General features: G+C 43.8%; 1 protein-coding gene across 1 annotated transcript in view; it reads right to left on the bottom strand.

Moving 5' to 3' along the window:
* LOC306913334 (catenin delta-2-like) overlaps nt 1-23,230 on the bottom strand; it is a gene marked incomplete at its 3' end in the record, with an annotated part of 786,501 nt that overhangs the window by 224,679 nt on the left and 538,592 nt on the right. Inside the window, exon 13 of the mRNA XM_079489921.1 lies at nt 19,095-19,227. Within this exon, the coding sequence (XP_079346047.1) occupies nt 19,095-19,227 (133 nt within the window). The remainder of the gene's footprint in view (nt 1-19,094; nt 19,228-23,230) is intronic.

Raw genomic sequence — 23,230 nt, 5'->3', positions numbered from 1 at the left:
TCAACTTTCGACTTGTCCTAATGTGAATCGACTTGTGTTAATGAAATCGATAAATCGATAAATCGATTTTTTAGTGAATGCCCTAGCGTATACGCGTGCGTGCATCTGCCAGCTAGTTATGTCAGTGTGACGAGCACCTTGCTGTGTACTAATTAACCCATTTTGACCTGATTTGACCAGATTCTAAAAATGTCTTCTACATCCTGACAGTTTTCTGAAAAAGCTATGTTTCTACTGTATGTCAGTCGTTCTTCGATTTTTCCAAAAAATAGCAGACCTACAAGCTCGTAGCGCGCCACTCGGTGGCGCGCTATGAGCTTGTAGATCTGCTATTTTTCAATAGCTAAAGCATAACATAATGCTAACACCAAAAGGGGTTCCCGCCCAGAATGGGTTAAAGCGACTGACAACACCGATGACCTTTTCCCTAAATGACACCTCATTATATGGATGTAGGAGCAAACGCTCACATGATATGCAAAGCGCCAGGGCACGGTGGCACATATTTCACACGTATTCACTCTGGATTTGACTCTCTTGGCGCTACCTCGTCTTTTCATCTGCACGCGTGTCTCTCGCTGACACTTGTCTCCGTCTCTAAAAGCTTTGTCTTGAATCCCATGCCTTTGGTGTCCCGCAATGACGCATGACAGCGTGTGTGTGTGCGTGTGCGTGTGCGTGTGTGCGTGCGTGTGTGTGTGTGTGTGTGTGTGTGTGTGCGCCTGCATGCGTGTGTGCGTGTGTGCGTGCTTGCGTGCGTTGTCAAATTAGTGGTCTTTTATTTTATTTTTCTCACCCATTTCGGTCTTTAATATGCCAATTATTTCTTCCCCCACGCAGAATTCTGTGCTGTTGTATCCTACTGGCTCACCTGCCAGTGAGGAGCCCCCACCGGGAGGACGTGCTGTTGTACCCCACTGGCTGATGACTAAAACGTGTCATCAAGATGACTAAAACTAAGACTAAATATACTGACAATTTCGTCAACAAATAAAGACTAGACTAAAATGTTAGGAATGGACTAGTGGACAAGAGGTTCAGTATAAGATATTTTACACTTGGTTGCATGCTGAAAATAGCCGATCTACAAGCCCACACAACGCATCGCAGATAAATCAACTGTAGACTAAAAGCTTATATTTAGTCGACTAAAAACTAAAACATTCCAGACTAAAATGTGACTGAAACTAAATGAAAACTACTAAACAGTAGTGAGACTACTCACTACTGTATGATTAAAACTAAAATCAAAATTTGCTGCCAAAAACAAAAAAACTGCTCCCCAGACGCCCAGCAACAGTAGCTAATATAGCATAGTATCTTTATTTTAACCACTTTATCCATATAAAAATGGCAGATCTACAAGCTACGAGCCCATGTATTCATTTTGAAAATGTTTTAAACAGTCAAATATATACATTTTTTAAGAACTACTGAACTAAATTGACAGAGCTCTGCTAGTTAAATGGATTGTTATTTTGTTCTGTACAGATGGCAGACAATACAGTCTAAATTATCACAATTGGGCATGGACATTATGAATAATCATACTATAATTAACCAAATGTCTGAATGTGTGTCTGAATGTGTGTCAGAAACACTGCTGTAGCTCATCACTGCCTGCACCAATCACTGCCACTTTTCACACAGGCATTGACCATAATAATATGGAGGTCTTAACAAAGCCCTTTTCCCAATTTAACAAATTATAGATTAATAATGAATTTATTAGTGAATTAAAAATGCGCTCAGGGCGCAGTACCCCCTGCGGGGGGGGGGGGGGGGGGGGGGGGGGGGCAATATCTCACAACGGGTAAGGGCTAGTAGTTATAATAGACCAACAATGTATCCCATCGAGGCACCTTAAGTGAGCTTGTAGATCAGATTGGCGTGTCCAGAGGATGAGGCAGAAGGACTTGCGAGGTGTTGTACTGTCCCTGTTGTACTGTCTATGCCACCATATGAGACTAAGCCTAGTCCTGAGCACCGTCGTGTGAACGAATATGGCTATCAGAGGCGCTGCTGAGTGACATTCTTGCTGTATCATGTGTCATATATAGGCTTGTGATTGTAACATAACTGCACCCATAATGTTTTTGTCCTTGTGCATTTTCCTTTGTGTGGACATAAATACAATGTGTGTGTGTGTGTGTGTGTGTGTGTGTGTGTGTGTGTGTGTGTGTGTGTGTGTGTGTGTGTGTGTGTGTGTGTGTGTGTGTGTGTGTGTGTGTGTGTGTGTGTGTGTGTGTGTGTGTGTGTGTGCGTGCGTGCGTGCACGGTGTGAGAGTGAGAGAGAGATTAGATGGGCAGCTTTTCGACAGAAGATAGCGCAGCTGTGCTGACCTTTTAGACTCGCTGAAAGGTTGTCGGGTTGAATCCACAGGGTAGCTGGTGAATTGAGGGGAATATAGACACTTTGTTCCCGAGCCACAGTAACTATAGCTACTGCCAATTGGTAGAGCCTTCCTGCTGCTCTGTGGCCTGCATGCAGTGTGATAACAATCCTCTCTCTGCAAAGCATTTAATCACTTCTACAGTATACTTTCCAGCAATGGGGCCTGCTGGCCTAGCGGTCCAGGCGCCTGCCACATATAGGCTCTCGCCTGACAGTGCGTTGCGTGTTCGAGTCCCGTTCATGACGACCTTTGCTGCCTGTCTCTCCCCTTCTCTCTCTCTCTCCTGTCTGTCTTCACTGTAACTATCAATAAAAGGCACAAAAGCCAAACAATGTATCTTAAAATCAGGGGTAGAGTTGGGGTAGAGTTAGTGTGGAAGTGTCCTTTGAGTAATACTCTGAACCCCTAATTGATCCCGCTTGAGCAAGTTGGTGCCTTGCATGGTTTCCGCCGCCATCTGTGTGTGTGTGTGTGTGTGTGTGTGTGTGTGTGTGTGTGTGTGTGTGTGTGTGTGTGTGTGTGTGTGTGTGTGTTTATCCTTGTCCCGAAGGATATTCATCTTCACAGGTCTGTTCAACACCAACAACAAACACATAGTACAGAAAAAACATAACACCAAGACAATACAAAAACATGAGGTCCCCACTGTGTACAGAACCATCCTATCGGCGGGGCAGTTTGTTTGATGCCGCGATGGCTGAGGGGACAAAGCTCCTACTGAAACAAACCTTTTTCCACGGCAAGGTTCTGTATCTTTGTCCAGATGGCATGATGTTGAAAAAGCAATACAGGGGATGATCAGTGTTGAGAGTGCTAGCCGTGTGATGGCCTTATTGTTCATATCAGACATCAGATGTCTATTTCTAAAATACGTAGAAGTATAGTAGGCTATAAGTATACACGTATACATGCACGTGGACACACACACACACACACACACACAGTCTCTCTACATTGCAATACTGTATATATTTGTTTTTTGCAAATTTCTCTCACTAGATAATGATGAAGCGTACGCGCACGCACACGCACACACACACACACACACACACACACACACACACACACACACACACACACACACACACACACACACACACACACACACACACACACACACAGCAATACTGTATATATATATATATTTGTTTTTTGCAAATTTCTCTCACTAGATAATGATTAAACACACACACACACACACACACACACACACACACACACACACACACACACACACACACACACACACACACACACACACACACACACACACACACACACACACACACACACACACACACACACACACACACACACAAATCGGAGCAGATTTATTATAATTGCCCATGGCTGCGTAAGCAAACAGCCCAGCGGTACGAGTCGTTAACCCGGTGGGAACTACAACCAATGGCATTCTGCCGCTACCACTAATGCCTTCCCCCCCACAGTGCCACAGATATTGCCTTCCCCTGGTCCCCATATGGTGTTGCATTTAAAGCCCTCCCCCATGGCCTGGCCTCTGCGGGGGCATCCATTGGCCCTCGGGGGGGAAATGATCTTAAAGCAGCCTGTGTTTAGTCTAATCAACAGGGGTGGAGCGCTAACGACCAGACAAAAATCCTGCTCACATGACGGGAGGCAGCAAAGAACACGGCTTTTACAGAGCAACTGGTGTGCGTGCGTGTGTGCGCGTGCAATTTGTGTGTGTGCATACTTGTATTAATATACAATTGTGAAGAGAGAGAGAGAGAGAGAGGGGAGGGGGGGGGGGGGGTTATGGTCTATTTATTGCATGGCCAAATTGTGTACAGAAAGTAGCAGAACTGCAAGCTCGACAACAATACACTGTGTGTATTGGTGAATTTAATGCACAATCTCTATGTGTCAGAGTTTTATACCTCTAACAGATGATCAATAAAATGGCTTCTTGCATGCATTACAAGATCATTACAATACAACCATATTGTCTCTGTTGTATGAAACCTCCTATAGGTCCAAAACAGTTAGCCTATACTTTTCAGGAAATGTTAAAGCATGTGTTCCAAAACATCCAATGTAGTTATGATTCAGTCGGCTGCTCTTAATACTTTTCATCGGTTCAATATGTATAAAACCACTTTTAAAATTGGGCTAAAATAGACAACGTGATGCAAGCTTGTAAATCAGCTATACTTTCAAAACCTTTGTGCTTCTCTCTTGTAGGACAATGTAGGGCATATTAATAATTTACGTAAATAACTACAGATAAATGTTGAAATACGAAGGTACGAGGTTTGTGCCCGACAGCACGATTTAATATGAGATATGCGGCCATTCACAGATGGACTAACAACTGGACAAATCTCTGTCTTGTCTTGTCTTTTTCTTCACTAGCTTTCTTAAAGGGCCACTCCACTCCTTTGGCAACCAGATCTTATTTTAATGATGTTTGGGAGACAAGAAACACTTTCCTGGGGTTTTTATGTGGGTAATATGTGTTTTTTGATATTTAAAGGACCACTTCACCACTTTTCAACATCTCTTCATATAATTGGTCCTAACTAATGTTCATGATAAAACACCACCATTTTTTCCTACTCAGTCTGTGTCTCATAGGAGGGCTTTGGGCAGTTCGGACACCCGTCCACCAGTGACTTCATCATTAGGCAGATTTTTTTTTAAACAAGATTTGTTTTAAAATATATTTAGATTTGTATTATCGTGAGAACGATGGCTTCAACTTTTGCATTGCAACTTTTCAGGAAAAGAAAGCCTGCCGTTTCTATTAGCTTGGATTCACCATCGATGTCACTGGTGGACGGGTTTCTGAACTGCCCACAGCCTTCCTATGAGACACAGACTGAGTAGGAAAAAATGGTGGTATTTTATCATGAACATTAGTGAGGACCAATTATAGGAAGAGAAGTTGAAAAGTGGTGAAGTGGTCCTTTAAGTGTTTCAAAGTGTCCATGGGCTCCATGATTTCATGGACACTGGGCTCACTTATTTCCTGGACTACATGTTGTCTCAGTAAGACAGCCCTCCCCCTATCCACAAGGAGGAGCAGTGGACCAAAGCATTATGGGAATTCTAGTCCAGAAAGAAAATATGTTGTTCCAGGGACCCCCGCAGAAGCAAATATTTGAGTTAAAAATGTTCGCTCTGAAAGAATATATATTCCAAATTTGCACCTCATTTTCACGATTTTTCAAAAATAGCACGGCACCAAGTGCCGCACTACGAGCTTGTAGATCTGCTATTTTGCAATAGTTAAAGTATAACATAATGCTTAAAACACCAAAAGGGGTTCCCGCCCAGAATGGGTTAAAATACATAGCCCACATACTCGGCCCACCCATCTGACCACTTGATTTATAATATTTTAAAATCATAATTTTGTTTCTATAATAATATGCATAACACAACGTATTATAATGCACAACTTATAACAAGGTTTATGAAGTATTATAAGTGCTGGTCAGCCTCATTTTGGGCGGGAACCCCTTTTGGTGTTAGCATTATGTTATGCTTTAGGCAGCTATTGAAAAATAGCAGACCTACAAGCTCATAGCGCGCCACCGAGTGGCGCGCTATGAGCTTGTAGGTCTGCTATTTTTGAAAAATCGAAGAACGACTGACATAGAAACACAGCTTTTTCAGAAAACTGTCAGGATTTAGAAGACATTTTTAGAATCTGATCTCAGGTCAAAATGGGTTAATTGCAGCATGTCACTCCTGTTTTGGGGCAAGGCACTGCTGTGTAGTCTCAGCTCAGTAGGAGAAGCACGTTAAAAACCACAACTCAGTTATAAAGTTTCCTCATACAGTAACCGACCAAGTTTTATATCCAATAGCCTTCAATTTCATACATAGTGGGGGTCTCAAGCTTCATCTCTCTCTCTCTCTCAGCTAGAGGCTCCTCAACCTTTAGCCGAGACCCCTGCTATTATTAGCAGGGGTACTTTTTTCCCCAACTCGTTCTGACTTTGTGACAAGACGATTTCCAGCTCTTTCTGACGTGTAAAAGTTGCCCAGTGAAGTTATACCACAGGAGGGCATCCACTTTTACACGTCTTTCTGACGTGTAAAAGTTGCCTGGTGAAGTTATATACCACAGGAGGTAGAGAGTTGGAGAAAGTGAATGGGGAGAGGGAGGCTCCGGAGAGAGGAGGAGATGGAGATGGTTGATGACTCTGCAGGACTTTATTGAGTCAAATGCCTTTGCTTATCTATTAAATTAAAGCGGATTAAGGATGAAGTGAATCACTACCCCGCACAATTAACTCTGGCTTATTGCCTGGCCTTAGGCTGCCCGGAGATGGGTATAGAGGTGCCAAAAAACTGTACTCAAGTAAAAGTATTGTTAAAGTAATAAAGTGGATTTCTTTTTTGTAAATGCTGTTCAGAAGCAGAGGTTCACTACTACAGTACGCGGCCCTACATTGATATCGCACCACCAATCTGACCGATAGGTGTCTCAGCATCAGCATCCCAACTTAATTGCAGCATGTCACTCCTGTTTTGGGGCAAGGCACTGATGTGTAGTCTCAACAGCCCGGTGTACGGCACCGCTGCAGGGCACAATATACGCTGGAGAGTGCATAGCTGAAATTTGGCGGAAGTAGCGGGATTTTGTTTTTATATGAACGTCGTATAAAAGCGGACGTCTCTGGCGTTTATAACAAACCAAACCGGTTGAAAATGTAGCAAGTTATGGTTAGTGAAAACTAAAAGTACATGCCCCATAGACACAATGTTATGCTGCCCCGAGGTAAGATGGCCGCCGCGTAGCAACGTCGCTCTCCATTGGCCTAGCCATCTAGCTTTCTTATATATATATATATATATATAGATATACTAGAATTTCGCGGGCCTTCGGCCCGCTCATCCCAGAGTTGCGTTGCCCCGCGTTGCGATACAGAAGTCCACAGATACAGAAGTCCACAGTGACACGCGTTGTATGCAGCTGTTTTGTGTTGCAGCGCGTGCGCGCGCGCGCGTGTAGTGTTGTTGTTCTTATCCATAACAATAAATGGATCAAATATGCTCTATATTAGTTATGTATAGATTTAAAGCAGTGGCTGTCAAAGGTGTGATCCAGGGACCCTCATGGTTCCTTGAGGGGGTTCCAAATGGACCCATTATAGGTCTGTAACTCTGAGAGTGTACAAATGGAACCAAGTGGACCCTACAGGTCTGTAACTCTGAGAGTGTACAAATGGAACCAAATGGACTCTGTTATAACGTTTAACTGTGATACTGTACAAATGGAATCAAATGGGACTCTTATGGGTCCATTTGGTTTTACTCTCAGAGTTATGGGGGTCCTTGAAATTTAAAAGGGTTGAGAAGCTGTATGCAATGGCTTATGTCTTGTAAAAAGAGAGACCAGCCTATTCTCCAAAGCATGATATCTTATGCTTTGCTAGGTTGTACAAATTAATATTGGGTCAATATAATTTGCAGGACTCACGTGTGTGCTCTCTGTCTCTCTCGCTCTCTTCTCGCTCCTCCGTCTCTGGGGTGTGTGGGGGGGGGGGGGGGGGGGATTAGTGGCGCTGCCTGCGACAGTGCTATACTTCTCCAGCAGCGGTGCAGAACCGAGAGAGTGACACATTCTTGTGGATGTAAACTGCGCAAGTTGTAGCTTTAAAGTTCGGATTGTGTAGTCGCACCGGTGGTACAAAGTGAATGTTACAACTCGCACGGTGATGTTGTAAGGCGCAAATGCGAGTACCTAGTCGCACTGTCGAGCCCTGTGTAGTGTAGTGGCATTTTCGCTGCATCGCGAGGCGATCCAAATTCCCCCCCGCGCACGCACGCACGCACACACACACACACACACACACTGGACGTAGCTGTGTGTTGTTGCAGCGCGCGCGTGTGCGTGTAGTGTTGTTGTTGTTGTTCGTGTCGATATTTGCGCGTCGGTTTGTCCCGCTTGTACCACGCCAGGTTTGCACAGTGCGCTCAGTGCGATATTTCCGAACGTGGGCGTTGTGTGTGTGTGTGTGGGTGGGTGTGTGTGTGTGTGGCTGGCTGTGTTTTGTTGCGTGGGGATCGCCATGTGAGGGGGCTAGCCAATAAGGGCCCTGTGTTGCATGTGGAGAATTGTGTAGGTGAGTGTGTGTGGTGTAGCCGAACGGGGTGGTGAGGACATGAGGGGGATGTAGCACAGCAATCGGTGACCCCTACATTAAGCTGTGTTGCTCCCAAGATGCAGTGCAAATGCGTGTTGTAGCAACCGTAGCCAATGGGAAAACAGGATGCAGTGTTGCCAGGTCCGCGAATTGTAAGCGAGTTGTAAGTAGCGTGTTGAATGGCATTTTTTCTGGGCTTGTTTTCATAGACCTGGCAACAAATTAGGCGGGGGTGTCGGTGCTTGTGGCGTGTTTGTGTTTATTATTGATATTGATGTTGTTTGTGAGTGTGGACGGGAGGCGGCTGTAGTGGCAGTGCAATGACAGTTTTTACGCGGGTGTTGTTGACTGTGGGCGTGCGGCGCGACATGAGGAGATAGCCGTGGATCGACGCGGAGGGTAAGACTGTGTCGTGTTAGTGTGTTGTTGCAGTGTGTGTTGCAGCGTGTTGCAGCGTGTCAGTGACGTAGTAGCTGGTGCCTTTTGTTCCTGTGCGTGCTTTTGGGGACATGTTTTCAATTGTATATAAGGATATATATATATATATATATATATGGTCCAAGGCTAACCTAAGTAGCAGTTAAACTATTGCTTCATAAAAGTATATATGTTCTGCTTGGCTCCCTATCTTGCACCCTATCTTCTCTCCACCTCTCCTCTCCACCCCGTTATCATCTCATTTTCCCCTTCCTCTCCACTCCTTCTTTGTAATCCTGTCACAGCTTAACCCATTAAGACCTGACGTCGACATTTTTAAAAAAAAGTCTTCTAAATCCTGACGGTTTTCTGAAATACCCATGTTTCTATATCAGTGTTTCTCAATATTTCATGTCAAGGACCCCAAAAATTATATGTACAGTATTTGGCGGCCGACCCCCATCTGCAAATATGTTGTTCCAGGGACCTCCCAGAAGCAGATTGAGTTAAAGATTTGAGTTAAACACGCTCGCTGTGAAACAATATATATTCAAAGATTTGCGCCACATTTTCACAATTTTTAAAAAATAGCAGATCTACAAGCTCGTAGCTATATCTGCTATTTTTCAATAGCTAAAGCATAACATAATGCTTAAAAAAACACCAAAAGGGGTTCCCGCCCTGAGCGGTTTAATCTGCCATTTCGCAAAGAGCCGCCGCCGCAGCAGCAGCAGCATCATTACTTAGCGATGCCTCGTAGCTATAGCTACAAGACCTCTGCCAGGGTTTCTCTCTTCCACGTCAAAGAAGATTAGAGCTTAGATTGATTTTTTTTTGTCTCCCGCCGTTCCGCGCCGGCCACGGTTATTACTACCCCGTGGCGACAGACAGTAGCATTGTCCTGGCAGCGGTTAGCGGTGGGCGGTGCAGGGAGCCGCGGGAAAGGACATGCTCCAGTTTTAGGTGATAAGCTACAGTATTTACCTTTTTAGGTGACAGCTTATCACCTAATACGGTGATAATGAATCGAGGCCATCATACTGGTGATGTCCTTAACCAATTTAGACCTGAGGGCAATTCTAAAAAAACTAAATAGACAATATTCTGAAAAACCTAGGTTTCTGTGTCAGTCGTTCTCAAACAATTTCATGTCAAGGACTCCCTGAAAAGCAAGGCTTTTGCATACCTACAGGCGACAGGTGCGTAGGAGAGGGTACGGTGACCAAAATTGAAAAAGGAACAAACACCTGCACACTGTCTTCAAATGCAGTGACCAACTTTTATTTATAGGGAAACAGCAACGTTTCGGCCTTCATCTTTAAAGATAGCCTGATGAAGGCCGCATAGGCCGAAACGTTGCTGTTTCCCTATAAATAAAAGTTGGTCACTGCATTTGAAGACAGTGTGCGGGTGTTTGTCAAGGACTCCCAAAAATATACATAATTGGCCGCCGACCCCATCTGAGTGAAAATATGTTGTTCCAGTGACCTCCCAGAGGCAAAGATTTGAGTTAAAAACGTTACATATTTTTTTGATATCTCACAAAAATCGGTACACACGATCTCTGGACCTGTGCAGTGAACGTACATGCTATATTATAATATTCGCTATACCTTTCATCCGTATATAAGCTTCCGAAGTTAGTTGGAGATGCCCTGTGCGTGTGTGCGTGCGTGCGCCATGCGTGCGTGCATCAGCGTGTGTATGCGTGCGTGCGTGGGCGTGTGTGCGCTCACTGCGCTGTGTTTATTTTGAAGCTTTCTCCACAGCTGACCGATTGCAAATATGTAAAAATTAACAACTCGGGACTAATTAGCATAATCAGAGAGTGGCAGCATTGGCAGAAGTTGGCTGTGTGTACAGTACGCATACTAATGAAGCAAGTACAGCGACAGACATAACCATTCATAATACATGCAGTGGTTCTCATAGTGGGGTCCGGGGAGCCCCTGGGGGTCCTTGAAAGGGTCCCAGGGGGTCCCCAGCAAAATGAGAAACAGTTTGAACCCATTTAGACCTGAGGACGATTCTAAATAAATTCTAAATTCTAAATAAATGGCTTCTAACAGTTTTCCTAAAAACCTATTTGTCAGTGCTGCTCAACCTTTTTCATGTCAAGGACCCACAGAATTATCTGTAATTGGCCGCCGACCCCCTTCTGAAAATATGTTGTTCTGAACTCCATTGGACCCTCAAACTGTCTGCTAAAACCTCCACCACCTCTCTCTCCTTCTCATCGAAGTAATTGACGATTTCTAAAGTCACAACTCACAACGCCAACGTTGCTTTGTTTTCAAAATAATAAGGTTTTCTTCATTTCCTGAAAAAAGGTATTTTTTTTTATACTGAAAAACATGAACATTTTGGAGTTAAGTGGCTTCTTCCCAACAGCAGAGATATCAGAGGTGATTAAACTAGACACTGGCAGAGAGAGAGAGAGAGAGAGAGAGAGAGAGAGAGAGAGAGAGAGAGAGAGAGACAGAGAGAGAGAGAGAGAGACAGAGAGAGACAGAGAGATAGACCGAGAGAGACAGAGAGAGAGAGAGAGAGAGACAGAGAGACAGAGAGAGAGACAGAGAGAGAGACAGAGAGAGAGAGAGAGACAGAGAGATAGACAGAGACAGAGAGAGAGACAGAGAGAGAGAGAGAGAGAGAGGATTAGCTTGAGATGGATCCATTGTTATTGACCATTCTGATGATACCACCTGAAACCCATTACTGACACCACTGAACCTAATTTAGACCCGGTAAGTTTGTGCGTGCGTGCGTGCGTGCGTGCGTGCGTGCGTGCGTGCGTGCGTGTCAACAACAATCTGAGCAGCAGACCGACCCCCATCTGCTATGTTGGAGAGAGAGAGAGAGAGAGAGAGAGAGAGACACGGACGAGGGGTTGGATATCATCTCTCCATTCATCAGGCTGTCTGTCTGCCTGCCAGGGACTCACGCTCAATAGTTGCATTGTTAAAATGTTTAAGTAAATATTGTCACATTGTCCTCTGCTATGTTGCCGGACGATTTGACACCTGAATGTTCCTCCGGGGATCAATAAAGGTTTATCTCATCTCATGTCACCCTATATCTTATCTTATCTTGATTTAACCCATTTTACCTGAGATCAGATTCTAAAAATGTATTCTACATCCTGACAGTTTTCTGAAAAAGGCAAAAAGCTATGTTTCTATGTCAGTCGTTTTAGATTTTTCAAAAATAGCAGACCTACAAGCTCGTAGCGCTTTGAGCTTGTAGATCTGCTATTTTTCAATAGCTAAAGCATAACATAATGCTAACACCAAAAGGGGTTCCCGCCCAAAACAGGTTAAATGCCATGTGGATTAGAGGGGATGGAAACCTGAATCCATGCAGATCCACCTCCGCTAAAACGGCTACGACACACATTTGACCCGATGCTGCTGTTTTGCGAACCTTTTTGGCCTCTAGCAAGATCGGGCATTGCTCCCGATGCAGGGCTATATTCTCGGTGATGAGTCCCGTGAAATATCTTGCAGTGTGCGGTTCTTTGTCGGTGATCGATCGCATATTAACACAATCAGCGCCGAGGTTTCCTTCAAAATAGAAGCTCTGGGAAGACATGGCCGCCGCTTTTAAAGCCCCCCCCCCCCCCCCCCCTTCTGTTCCGGAAAAAAACAGATTTTTTTTTGCTTGCTTATACCTCGCTAAGAATCCGATAAAAGTCGCTGATGATCCCTCGCGTTCATATTTTTGAACGAGAGGGCAGTTGAGAAGTCAGAAATGAAGAGTTTAGTATATCCATCAGATCAAAAGCACGGAGAGCTCCCTAGATTAGGAGAGACGAGGCATTATTTCTGCCGCGTTGAGCTAGGAAGTGAATGGACCGCGCACGCATGAACGAAAAGCGAAGCGTATGGTGGCCTTGGAGTCCCAACTCAAAAATAAAAAATATTTTTGTACTCACTGTACACTTTTTGTACTACTGTGTGTAGCTGCCTTAAATAGGTACTTAGTTTTCTCGCTTGGATAAAAGCAAATTGTTTTCCGCCCCAAAATCCCTCCAAGGCCTCTATACTGAGCAGATGGAATCAAGGCTTTGTGGAGCCTAGTTACACATTGCACTCGGTTGGTGGCATCTGACGGCAGATATTATCACTTCCCCGTAGTTATGTATAGAATCGGTTACATATTTCACGTGAGATCCAGCCAGACCGTTGAAGAAATCACAGATTGAGGCTGTAACCTTTATGCTTTCATGAAATGTGTGATGAGACAATTAAGGATTTATACAAAACCACAGAAGTAAGCTACTGTATATATTTAACCACATGAACCCTATAGCAAAATGCTATTCATGGGAATGTCACAGTAGGGACACATAATACCACATCATATATGAATATTATATTAATATGAAAACAGCCGAGCAAGTTGATGGGGTTCAACATGCTCAAAAACAACACAAATAATCGACAAGTCCTGATCTCGCAGATCTGCTATTTTCGCTATTGACATACAACAACGTTTATAGGGTTTTAGTGGATAAATAGTCATTGATAATGGATTGTAATAGCTTAATGGATATCTTTACTGAGAGTAAATATATGAAGAATGAACAAACGATCGCGGGCTGGAGAAGGTTAGGCTAATGGGTGAATAACAGGCTGATAAAGATAATGGATTGACTTGTCGATAACCAATTAACAATCCACTGACCACCCGTCTGTGGAATATGGATCCCATCCTTTTAGCTCCCGTTTCACCAGTCAGAAAGAGCGGGATGCAGTTTTATATCTGCTAGAGGGCACTAAAGGCTCATTCATAGTCTGGATTTTCGGTGGTGAGGTGACCACAGCTCCGGTGGTGAGCTGACCACCGGAGCTGAAATAACGTGGAGCGGTGGTGAGTAAAAACAGAGAGAAGGGCTGGGGCGGTGGCGGTGGTTTGCTCTTCACCGCGGCTCGTGACGTCATGTTCGGTGGTCACCTAACCACCGAAAATCCAGACTATGTATTATAATCCCCATAGGGGTCATTTAGATCACCTCATATAAGAACTGTGTGTGGAAAATAAACATATCATCCCCGGCGTTTCACACCTGGATGTGAAGAATTAACTGACTGAGAGAAAACGCCACCGCTGTCGAATTAGTTCGCTGGAAACAGACTATGAAATATGAGTTACTGACTCTTATAAGCTATACAGAGACACCTCCCCAACAATATCGCAGAGACAGTTTGATTCGGACCACAATTCTCATATGAGAATATTTTAAGATGACCCCGATGTTATTCTCCATAGAGAAAAACCTCTGCGAACCCCTTGGAGGAACCAGGGGATGAGCGAGTGACGTCAGGACTTTGGCGCTCTATAGAAAGACCACACAGTCACACATGGCTCATACTTAGTCACAATCATCATGGACCCCCCTGGTGTCCCAATTCTGGGACAAACATCCGGTGTTTGTGTTCAACATGACGTTAACACAAACAATTTTTTTGGGGGAGAAGTCTGACTCACGGAGTCTTGGCAGTGTGGGCAAATTATGTAAAGCAGGAGAGTGAGATTTCACTTGAGTAGCAGCTGTGACAAGGGATTTACGATTTATAGTACAAGCGGTACGCACGCACACGCGCGCACGCACGCACGCACGCACGCACGCACACGCACGCACGCACGCACGCACACACACACACACACACACACACAGATACCGCCCGCCGCATGGAAAGCGGCTATGCGGTCTCAGAGCCACTATGGCAAAACCAGTGTTGATTTCGTAGACAAATATGACAAAAAATGTTCGTCGACTACCTTTTTTCACTGACGAAAACTAAATGGAAACTAAATTAAAACTAAGCTATGGTGACTAGTGGAAAATATATCCAGTATTAGTCGTTTTACACTTGGTTGCATGCTGAAAATAGCTGATCTACACAAGCTGCACAAGCTTGTAGAGTGTTGTAGAACACATTAAAATGTGACTAAAAAACGAAATGAAAACTATTCAAGAGACTATGGCCCTCATGTATCAACATGTATACATTTTCAACATTTATCATTCCCGCATGACCATACTCATGTTCTCTTCTTCTTCTTTCATTTCATTGTCTGAAGGACAACAATACGTTTGACTCGTACTGTATGTACCTGTACATAAGATTGAACACAAACTAGTGTCTGTGTACCCGCGTGCATGCATGTGTGCGTCCGTGCGTGTGCGTATAGCAATGCAGTGTCACTTTTCAATACATGGGGGGCTGCAGGCCTGCGTGTGCACATTATTGACTGACGGGTTCGCGTGAAATTAATTGATTTACAGCCAAAACACAGTCTGCTGGTGAATGGATTCTGAAGCCAAAATGGAGGAGAGAGAGAGAGAGAGAGAGAGAGAGAGAGAGAGAGAGAGAGAGAGAGAGAGAGAGAGAGAGAGAATGTAATATAGAGTGACAGTGAATGACGGTGAGACAGAGACAGAGAGAGAGAGAGAGAGACAGAGAGAGAGAGAGAGAGACAGAGAGAGAGAGAGAGAGACAGAGAGAGAGAGAATGTAATATAGAGTGACAGTGAATGACGGTGAGACAGAGACAGAGAGAGAGAGAGAGAGAGAGAGACAGAGAGACAGAGAGAGAGAGAGAGAGAGAGAGAGACAGAGAGAGAGAGAGAGAGACAGAGAGAGAGAGAGAGAGGGAGAGAGAGAGAGAATGTAATATATTGAGTGAGTGACGGTGAGAGTGAGTGTGTGTGTTTATGCGTTAATGCAGGAGTGTGCGAACAGCACACAGCTTATTAACCCATTTTGGACTGAGACCAGATTCCACAAAATGTCTTCTAAATCATGACAGTTTTCTGTTTCTGTCAGTGGCTCTCAAACTATAGACCCCAACAAATATATGTAATTGGCTGTCAACCCCCCATCTGATATTTTGTTGTTCCAGGGCAACGCCTATAGAGGCAAAGACATACGCTAAAAACGTTCACTGTGAATGAATATTATATTCAAAGAATTTAAAAAACAGCAGATCTATACAAGCTCGTATAGCACGGAACTCCTGTGCAGCCGCACTACGAGCTTGTAGCGCGGTAGAGTTTGAAATAATGTTGAGTTTAAAATAATGGTTAAAAGTGGTTAAAAGCTATGTGAGGCGACACGTCGTGCGTTCCCGTCCTAAACGGATTAACCCATTTAGACCTGAGACCAGATTCTACAAATGTCTTCCAAGTCATGACAGTTTTCTGAAAAACCCATGTTTCTGTGTCAGTGGTTCTCAAAACATTTTCATGTCAAAGACCCCCAAAAATATATGTAATTGACCCCCCCATCTGAAAATATGTTGTCCAGGGACCCCCCTCCCCAGAAGCAAGTATTTGAGTAAAAAAAAACATTTGCTGTGAACGAATATATATTCAAAGATCTGCGACACATTTTCACGATTTTTCAAAAATAGCAGACCTACAAGCTCGTAGCGCGGCACTCGGTGCCGCGCTACGAGCTTGTAGATCTGCTATTTTCCAATAGCTAAAGCATAACATAATGCTATAAACACCAAAAAGGGGTTCCCGTCCGGAACGGTTTAAAGGGCTTATTAGTGCGCTCCAGTGGGTCCTTCTTTCCCAAATTGCTTTGGAGAGAGACGAGCTCTTGACTTTGTGACTAATTCAGCTTTATTGCCACTCCACGTTATGATTGGATGGAAGGCAAATAAGTCACAGGAGGATGCTTTCCCGCGCGCGAGTTCGTCATCAACTTCATGAAAATGCCGCGATGTCAAGTTTCCTGACACTTTTGTGAACTCCACTGATTGCCATAAAAATTCACAACAACAACTCGAGCGTGTTGAACGCGCGGTTTCCCCAGCAACGCTTCGGTTGAGGCCGATTATATTCTGTTATGTTTCTATGCTCGGTGGTGCTCAGAGATTTCCATGACAAGGATGTATGTTGATTTCCTTATGTATTATGGCATGACTTTGATATTATTCCCTGTATAGAGAGTATGCGCATGCTTAAAGTGAATGGCACATCGAGTGGCAAATCGAGTGGCAAAGCAACAGGCAAAGTGAGTTTAACATTGTTTAATGTTGTTTAATACAATCAGATAAGACTTTTCTGTTTGGATGTATGGGCTGTCAAGGCCAGAAAATAGTTTTTTGCCACTCAGTAGGCGTTCCTGCATAACTTCCTGGTTTGATGATGATGTCACACGCATACCCTCTATTGTTGTAATTGGTGACTTTCAATAATATACTAGGAATGTTATACAGAAGTACTGCACCTTTAAGTCACATGACTGGGTTCTTCACAGCTGCCATCTGATGAATGAGTACTATTATACAATTTGATTGGTTGTCTAAACCTACTGTTGTGTATTTAATGAATGTCAGCCTATTCTCAAACTATGCCTGAAGAAGGCCGAAAGGCCGAAACGTTGCTACGACTCTTAAAATAAACTTCTTGAACCAGCAAGTGGCAGTGTGCGGGTCTCTCCTCCTTCCTTAAAACGTTTGCTGTTCTGCCAGGACCTATAAGGCCACCGTGTAAAAAACAGCAACCTACCTGGTTTAACTCAGTCAAAATATATACATATGGTAGACTGTAAATGATTTCAACCCAACACAAAGTCACTCAAAGTCAATAAAAGCAATACTCCACACACAGAACATCAGTTTTGTGCGTGCGTGCGTGCGTGCGCTATGGCATGCGTGTGTGTGTTTGTGAGTGTATTGGCAGCGGCCGTTCTACAACAGGGGCTCGGTCGACACTGGATTAACGTCAGGCGAACGTCCAATGTTTTTATCAATGGAACAGGGAAGCACTGCGGACTCGCGGCTCACGCTATGCTACTGCTACAGGGTAAAGGGACAAAACTCAGATCTTCTTCACACCAGCAGCTCCTTAACACTTCCGCGCCTCTCTTCACACTGACAGTTCCATATCTGTGATGGGCTGGCTTCCGTGGAGCAGCCATAACCAGCCCACGCAACTGGCGAACGCAACTGTCAGACAGCGTATGTGTGTGGGGTGGGGGTGCCGTCAGTGAAGGAAATGATCACGGTGCACACTCTCAACCCCACTCATCCTCCCGCAAGTCACACCGGTGTGACCTTGTTTAAATTAATAATTCGCACCTTAACCCATTTTAAAAAAATCTTCTAAATCATGACAATTTTCTGAAAGATTTGAGGCACATTTTAAGGATTTTTCAAAAATAGCAGACCTACAAGTTCATAGCGCGCCACTCGGTGCCGCGCTATGAGCTTGTAGATCTGCTATTTTTCAATAGCTAAATTATAACATAATGTATGTACGGTAACACCAAAAGGGGTTCCCGCTCAAAACGGGTTAAGAAATTAAGTAGCATACTGTATGCGACCTAATAGGTCGCAGTCTAGAGCCCTTGCCCTCGAGTATAAGCAGACATGGCAGTACTGCTGGTTGATGGAGGAATGAAGGGAAAACAGCGCCCCCTAAATTCACAGATCACTGAACTAAAGCTTAGAAGTCCATTTTCTCTGCTTGGTCTTTTTTCCACTACTCCTGCAAGACATTTTTCTATAAGCCATATCTCCAAAACTGGTGGGTCAAACTGAACAACCAATAGCAATTTGAAGCTACGATTCCCTGCTTTCATATGACATGAAAAAACGAAAATTCAAAAAAATCCAATGGCAGTCTCTCGATCAAATGTAGTCACATATATCTGACTGAACTAACTCCGCAAGCTACATATCATTTCTCGAATTCTACTATATACTTTGAGGCAGTGTTGATTTCGTACTACGAAAAATGTCCGTCGACTACCTTTTTCCACTGACGAAAACGAAATGGAAACTAAATAGAAACTAAGCTATGATGACTACAACTAACACTAAATATACTGACGATTTCGTCAACAAATGAAAACTAGACTAAAATGTTAGCAAGGGACTACTCATTTTACAATTAGTTTTTACAATTAGTTCTACAAGCTCACAATGCGTTGTAGATCTGCTATTTTCAGCATGTGTAAAATCAGTCGGCATCAAGGCAACCGTCAAAACACATTTTAGTCGACTAAATCAACTGTAGACTAAAATCTTATATTTAGTCGACTAAAACTAGACTAAGACATTCCAGGTGACTAAAATGTTATTAAAACTAAATGAAAACTATTCAAGAGACTACGACTAAAAACTAAAATCAAAATTTGTACCTCAGCTTTGATCTTGTTGTCTCCGAAGCACAGGTGCTGCAGGTAGGCCGCTGCGTTGGACTGCACGGATGGAAACTGATGCTGCAACATCTGGATCACCTCTGGTAGCTCCGGATCCCTCCATCCAAACTCCCTGAAGAACAACAAAATAAAGGTTAATTTTTGTGACCGCCGGTCCCGCGCTCTGACTGACTTATGGTGCGTTAAAAAAAAAGTTCAAATCATATAATGGAGATAAAGGTAATGGGTCGCACACCCTTTTATTTTTGACACTTGCAGCTGATTGCAGCACACACCTGCAACTCAATTAACCCATTTAGACCTGACAGACCTACAAGCTCGTAGCGCGCCACTCGGTGGCGCGCTATGAGCTTGTAGATCTGCTATTTTTCAATAGCTAAATTATAACGTTTACACCAAGGGGTTCCCGCCCAAAATGGGTTAACATAATATCAGGACAACTCACACAATAGTACGCGCACAGATGCACACTGACACACCGAAAGTGAGTTTTAACGACTCAAGTTCAACACATTGCATTCCTCACATGTCACCTCAATCACCTCGTTGGTCCTGCTCCAATCAGATCAGCTGAGCTGATTGACAGAGTCCCTTTAAAAGGACTCTTCCTCCTCCCATGTCTCACTCATGCTCTCTGTTCAGGTCACCCCCCCACCCCGCAAACCCTGACACCGCCAAAGCAGCAGGGACCACCAGGATGGCCCTATACTGTTATCTACCCCGGACCCACGGTAGAGCAGTGAAGTGGCCGTCGCCTGGTGGTTGTGATATCTGGGATTCCATATTTCTATACAATATTTCATGTTCTTGAACTGTTTATTATAGGTCTGACTATAATAATAATAATAATAATAAAACTTTATTTGTATAGCACCTTTCATGACATGAAATGCAGCTCAAAGTGCTTTACAGAGCAATGGAGAAAAAAAAGAAAAGAAAAGCAAGGCATAAACATTAAAAAACAAGAGCAGTAATGCAATACAGTGAGGACATGAATAACAAAAAATAGATCAATTAAAAGCAAGAGTGTAGAAGTGGGTCTTGAGCTGCGTTTTAAAAATGTCTACAGAGGCTGCCTGTCGAAGGTACAGTGGGAGTTTGTTCCACGCCGTCGGCCCGTAGAAGCAAGACTATAGCTGGCTGACTTAATTATGCAAGTCAGTTCGTCTCCAAGGTCTGTCTTTGTTCTACTGTTATCCAAAGTCCCACCTGGGGATGGTTTGTTTATACTCCTGAGTCACACCCAAGGACAATTACATGCTAAACAGTGGTTCAAAGTGGCCACTGTTGGAGCAAATGGTTGATCAATGGGTAAGCATCTCGTCTTCAGAGAAGCAGTGAACACGCCTATATTCTCACCTCTGTTTGTGAAACTGTACTTAATTCCATGACATTGAATGTAAGTGGAAGAAGGAGAATACCAGCACTCACGGAGTCCTTTAAGGCACTTTATTGTTTCATTTTTAACAGGGAAAGGTAAGCTGCAAGCAGCAACACAACAAACGCGTTTCGGCCAAGGGCCGTTGTCAGCGTTGAAAATGTTGTAAACAAGGCAAAGTGTCACATTTATACTGTCCGACAGTGCGACATCCTCCCCTGTCCGGGTTGATACAAACAACGACCAGCTAAACCCATTAAATAGAATTACCCGGTAAAATGTTCCAAGAGAATGTGACAGTGGAGTTGTGCGTGCTTCCCTCTTTTCACATTGAATGTAAGTGGGTCATTCTACCCGACGGCGTAAGGCCGTCGGAGGTGCCGATCTGCTTTGCTGTGCTGTGTCCTCTGAAATAAACAACATCGGAACATCATCTCATCTGCCGCCGTGCCGTGTCACAACTTTCTCCGGGGCTCTCCCACCAGATACCACATGGTTAAATCGGAGAATGCGATACTTCCACATTTAAAACGCTACTGCCTATACTGCGCATGCTTCTATCGTCTTCTAGTGCGTCTGCTCACAACTCTACCCAGTTGACCTCAAAGCTGAGACCCACAGAGGTACTTCAGGCAGACTTCCGGGTGCTTCAAACGCCACTGAGCAACTTCCATTGAGATTAATGAATGAGTCTATAGTTTATATATAACTCTATGGGGGTCGGGCTCCTGAAGAGCCCCATTGCCATCAGGCAGGATCTGATCAGGACCGATCTGAAGTGTATATACACCCATAAATCACATGATCACATGTTCCAGCTAGTTTAGGATAATGCTAAAGCAGTGGTTCCCAAACGTTTACATGTCAAGGACACTCATTAGCCCACGGACCCCCATTTGAATATACACCAGGGACCCCCATAAGAGAAGATCTTTATGGCTCTAGCAGAGATTCTCAATTCCCAGTTTGACATACATTAGTCTACGGACCTCCATTTAATGACATTTCTATCTCTGGGACCCCCAATTTATATTGTAAAATCACTGTTAATTTAACCCAGACAGTGTACACATGGAAGGGTCCATTTGGTTCCATTTGTACGCTCTCTGAGTTACAGACTCAGGGTCCATTTGGTTCATACCCATCTCTAATTTAGCTAGGGACCCCCTGGAACTCCCTCAAGTACCCCTAGGGGTCCCGGACCCCACTTGTGCTAAAGGACTTGCTGAAGGAGAAATGTAATTTCCCTCTGCGTTCTGGGGGTTTGAGGTGAAAAAGAGCCACATTCAACTGTCCAAAACAATATATGGAATTGGTTATCGCCGTTGTTTTCAAAGGTTATAGTGAAAAGGCTCTTAATCACTGGCAAGTGCAGCTTTTAGACAATGTTTTAACTCTGGCAGTCAATGACTTAACCCATTCAGGACGGGGACCCCTTTTGGTGCTTTAAGCATTATGTTATACTTTAGCTATTGAAAAATAGCAGATCTACAAACTCATAGCGCAGCACTGAGTGCCATGCTATGAGCTTGTAGAAAATAAATCGTGAAAATGTGGCGCACATTTGGAATATATATTCTTTCAGAGCGAACGTTTTTAACTCAAATCTTTGCTTCTGAGGGGTCCCTGGAACAACATATTTTGAGATGGGGGTCGGAGGCCAAATACATTCTAGGGGGTCCTTGAGGTGAAATAGTTTGAGAACCACTGACATGTCATGATTTTAGTAGACATTTTGGAGAGTCGAGCTCAGGTCTAAGCCCTTGCCAAGTAATTCAGAGCGTTTTCACTAACCTTTGAAAAAATTCATAGAATATAATCCTTCACGACGATCCACCCCCCGGATGCTTTGAAAGACGCAGTAGAGTCTTTTAGAGTACCGGGGGAAATGTCTTAACCCATTCTCGACGGGAACCCCTTTTGGTGTTTTAAGCATTATTTTATACTTCAGCTATTGAAAAATAGCAGATCAACAAGCTCATAGCGCGGCACCGAGTGCCGCGCTATGAACTTGTAGGTCTGCTATTTTTTAAATCGTGAAAATGTGGCACAAATATATTTTTTCACAGCGAACGTTTTTAACTCGAATCTTTGCTTCTGGGGGGTTCCTGGAACAACATATTTTCAGTTGGGGGTCAGCGTCCAATTTCATATCATTTTTGGGGTCCTTGACATAATATATTGAGCACCACTGATATAGAAACATATGCCCTAGGTATTTCAGAAAACTGTCCGGATTTAGAAGATTTATTTATTTATTTCGACGTCAGGCCTAAATGGGTTATGGCATTGCCGCGCGACACTTTGTGAGCTTATAAATCTGCAATTTTTGGCAAATCCCCCCCGTAGAGACTCTCTGATGACCCCCTACAGTGTCCCGTGCACCCTGTCAAAGGTGGAAAGCGTAATTGAAGCGCTGACGGCGCAGTCTGTGCACACAGCAAGCAGTCGGCTGTGTGACAGCGGGGCCCGTTCCGCTGCTTAAGCAGCAATCACTCTCAACGTGGATATAAGTGCACTAAGCATTCCTTCAGGTGGGGAGAGATTCTCTACTTGGGACACATTATAGCTATAATGATGGCACATTATCTGACTGTAAATGTAACTGATATTGTAAAGTAAAAAATTAAATAATAGAATAAAAAATGATATAGGCATAGGCCTATATATATAATTCTAGGCCTATATATATATATTCTCAAAATAATATGGCGGACCAAGTGTGACTCTTTTTGAT

Source organism: Electrona antarctica (assembly GCF_951216825.1).
Source record: "Electrona antarctica genome assembly, chromosome: 20".
Classification (NCBI taxonomy): Eukaryota; Metazoa; Chordata; class Actinopteri; order Myctophiformes; family Myctophidae; genus Electrona; species Electrona antarctica.
This window is presented reverse-complemented; position numbering and strand designations above follow the sequence as displayed.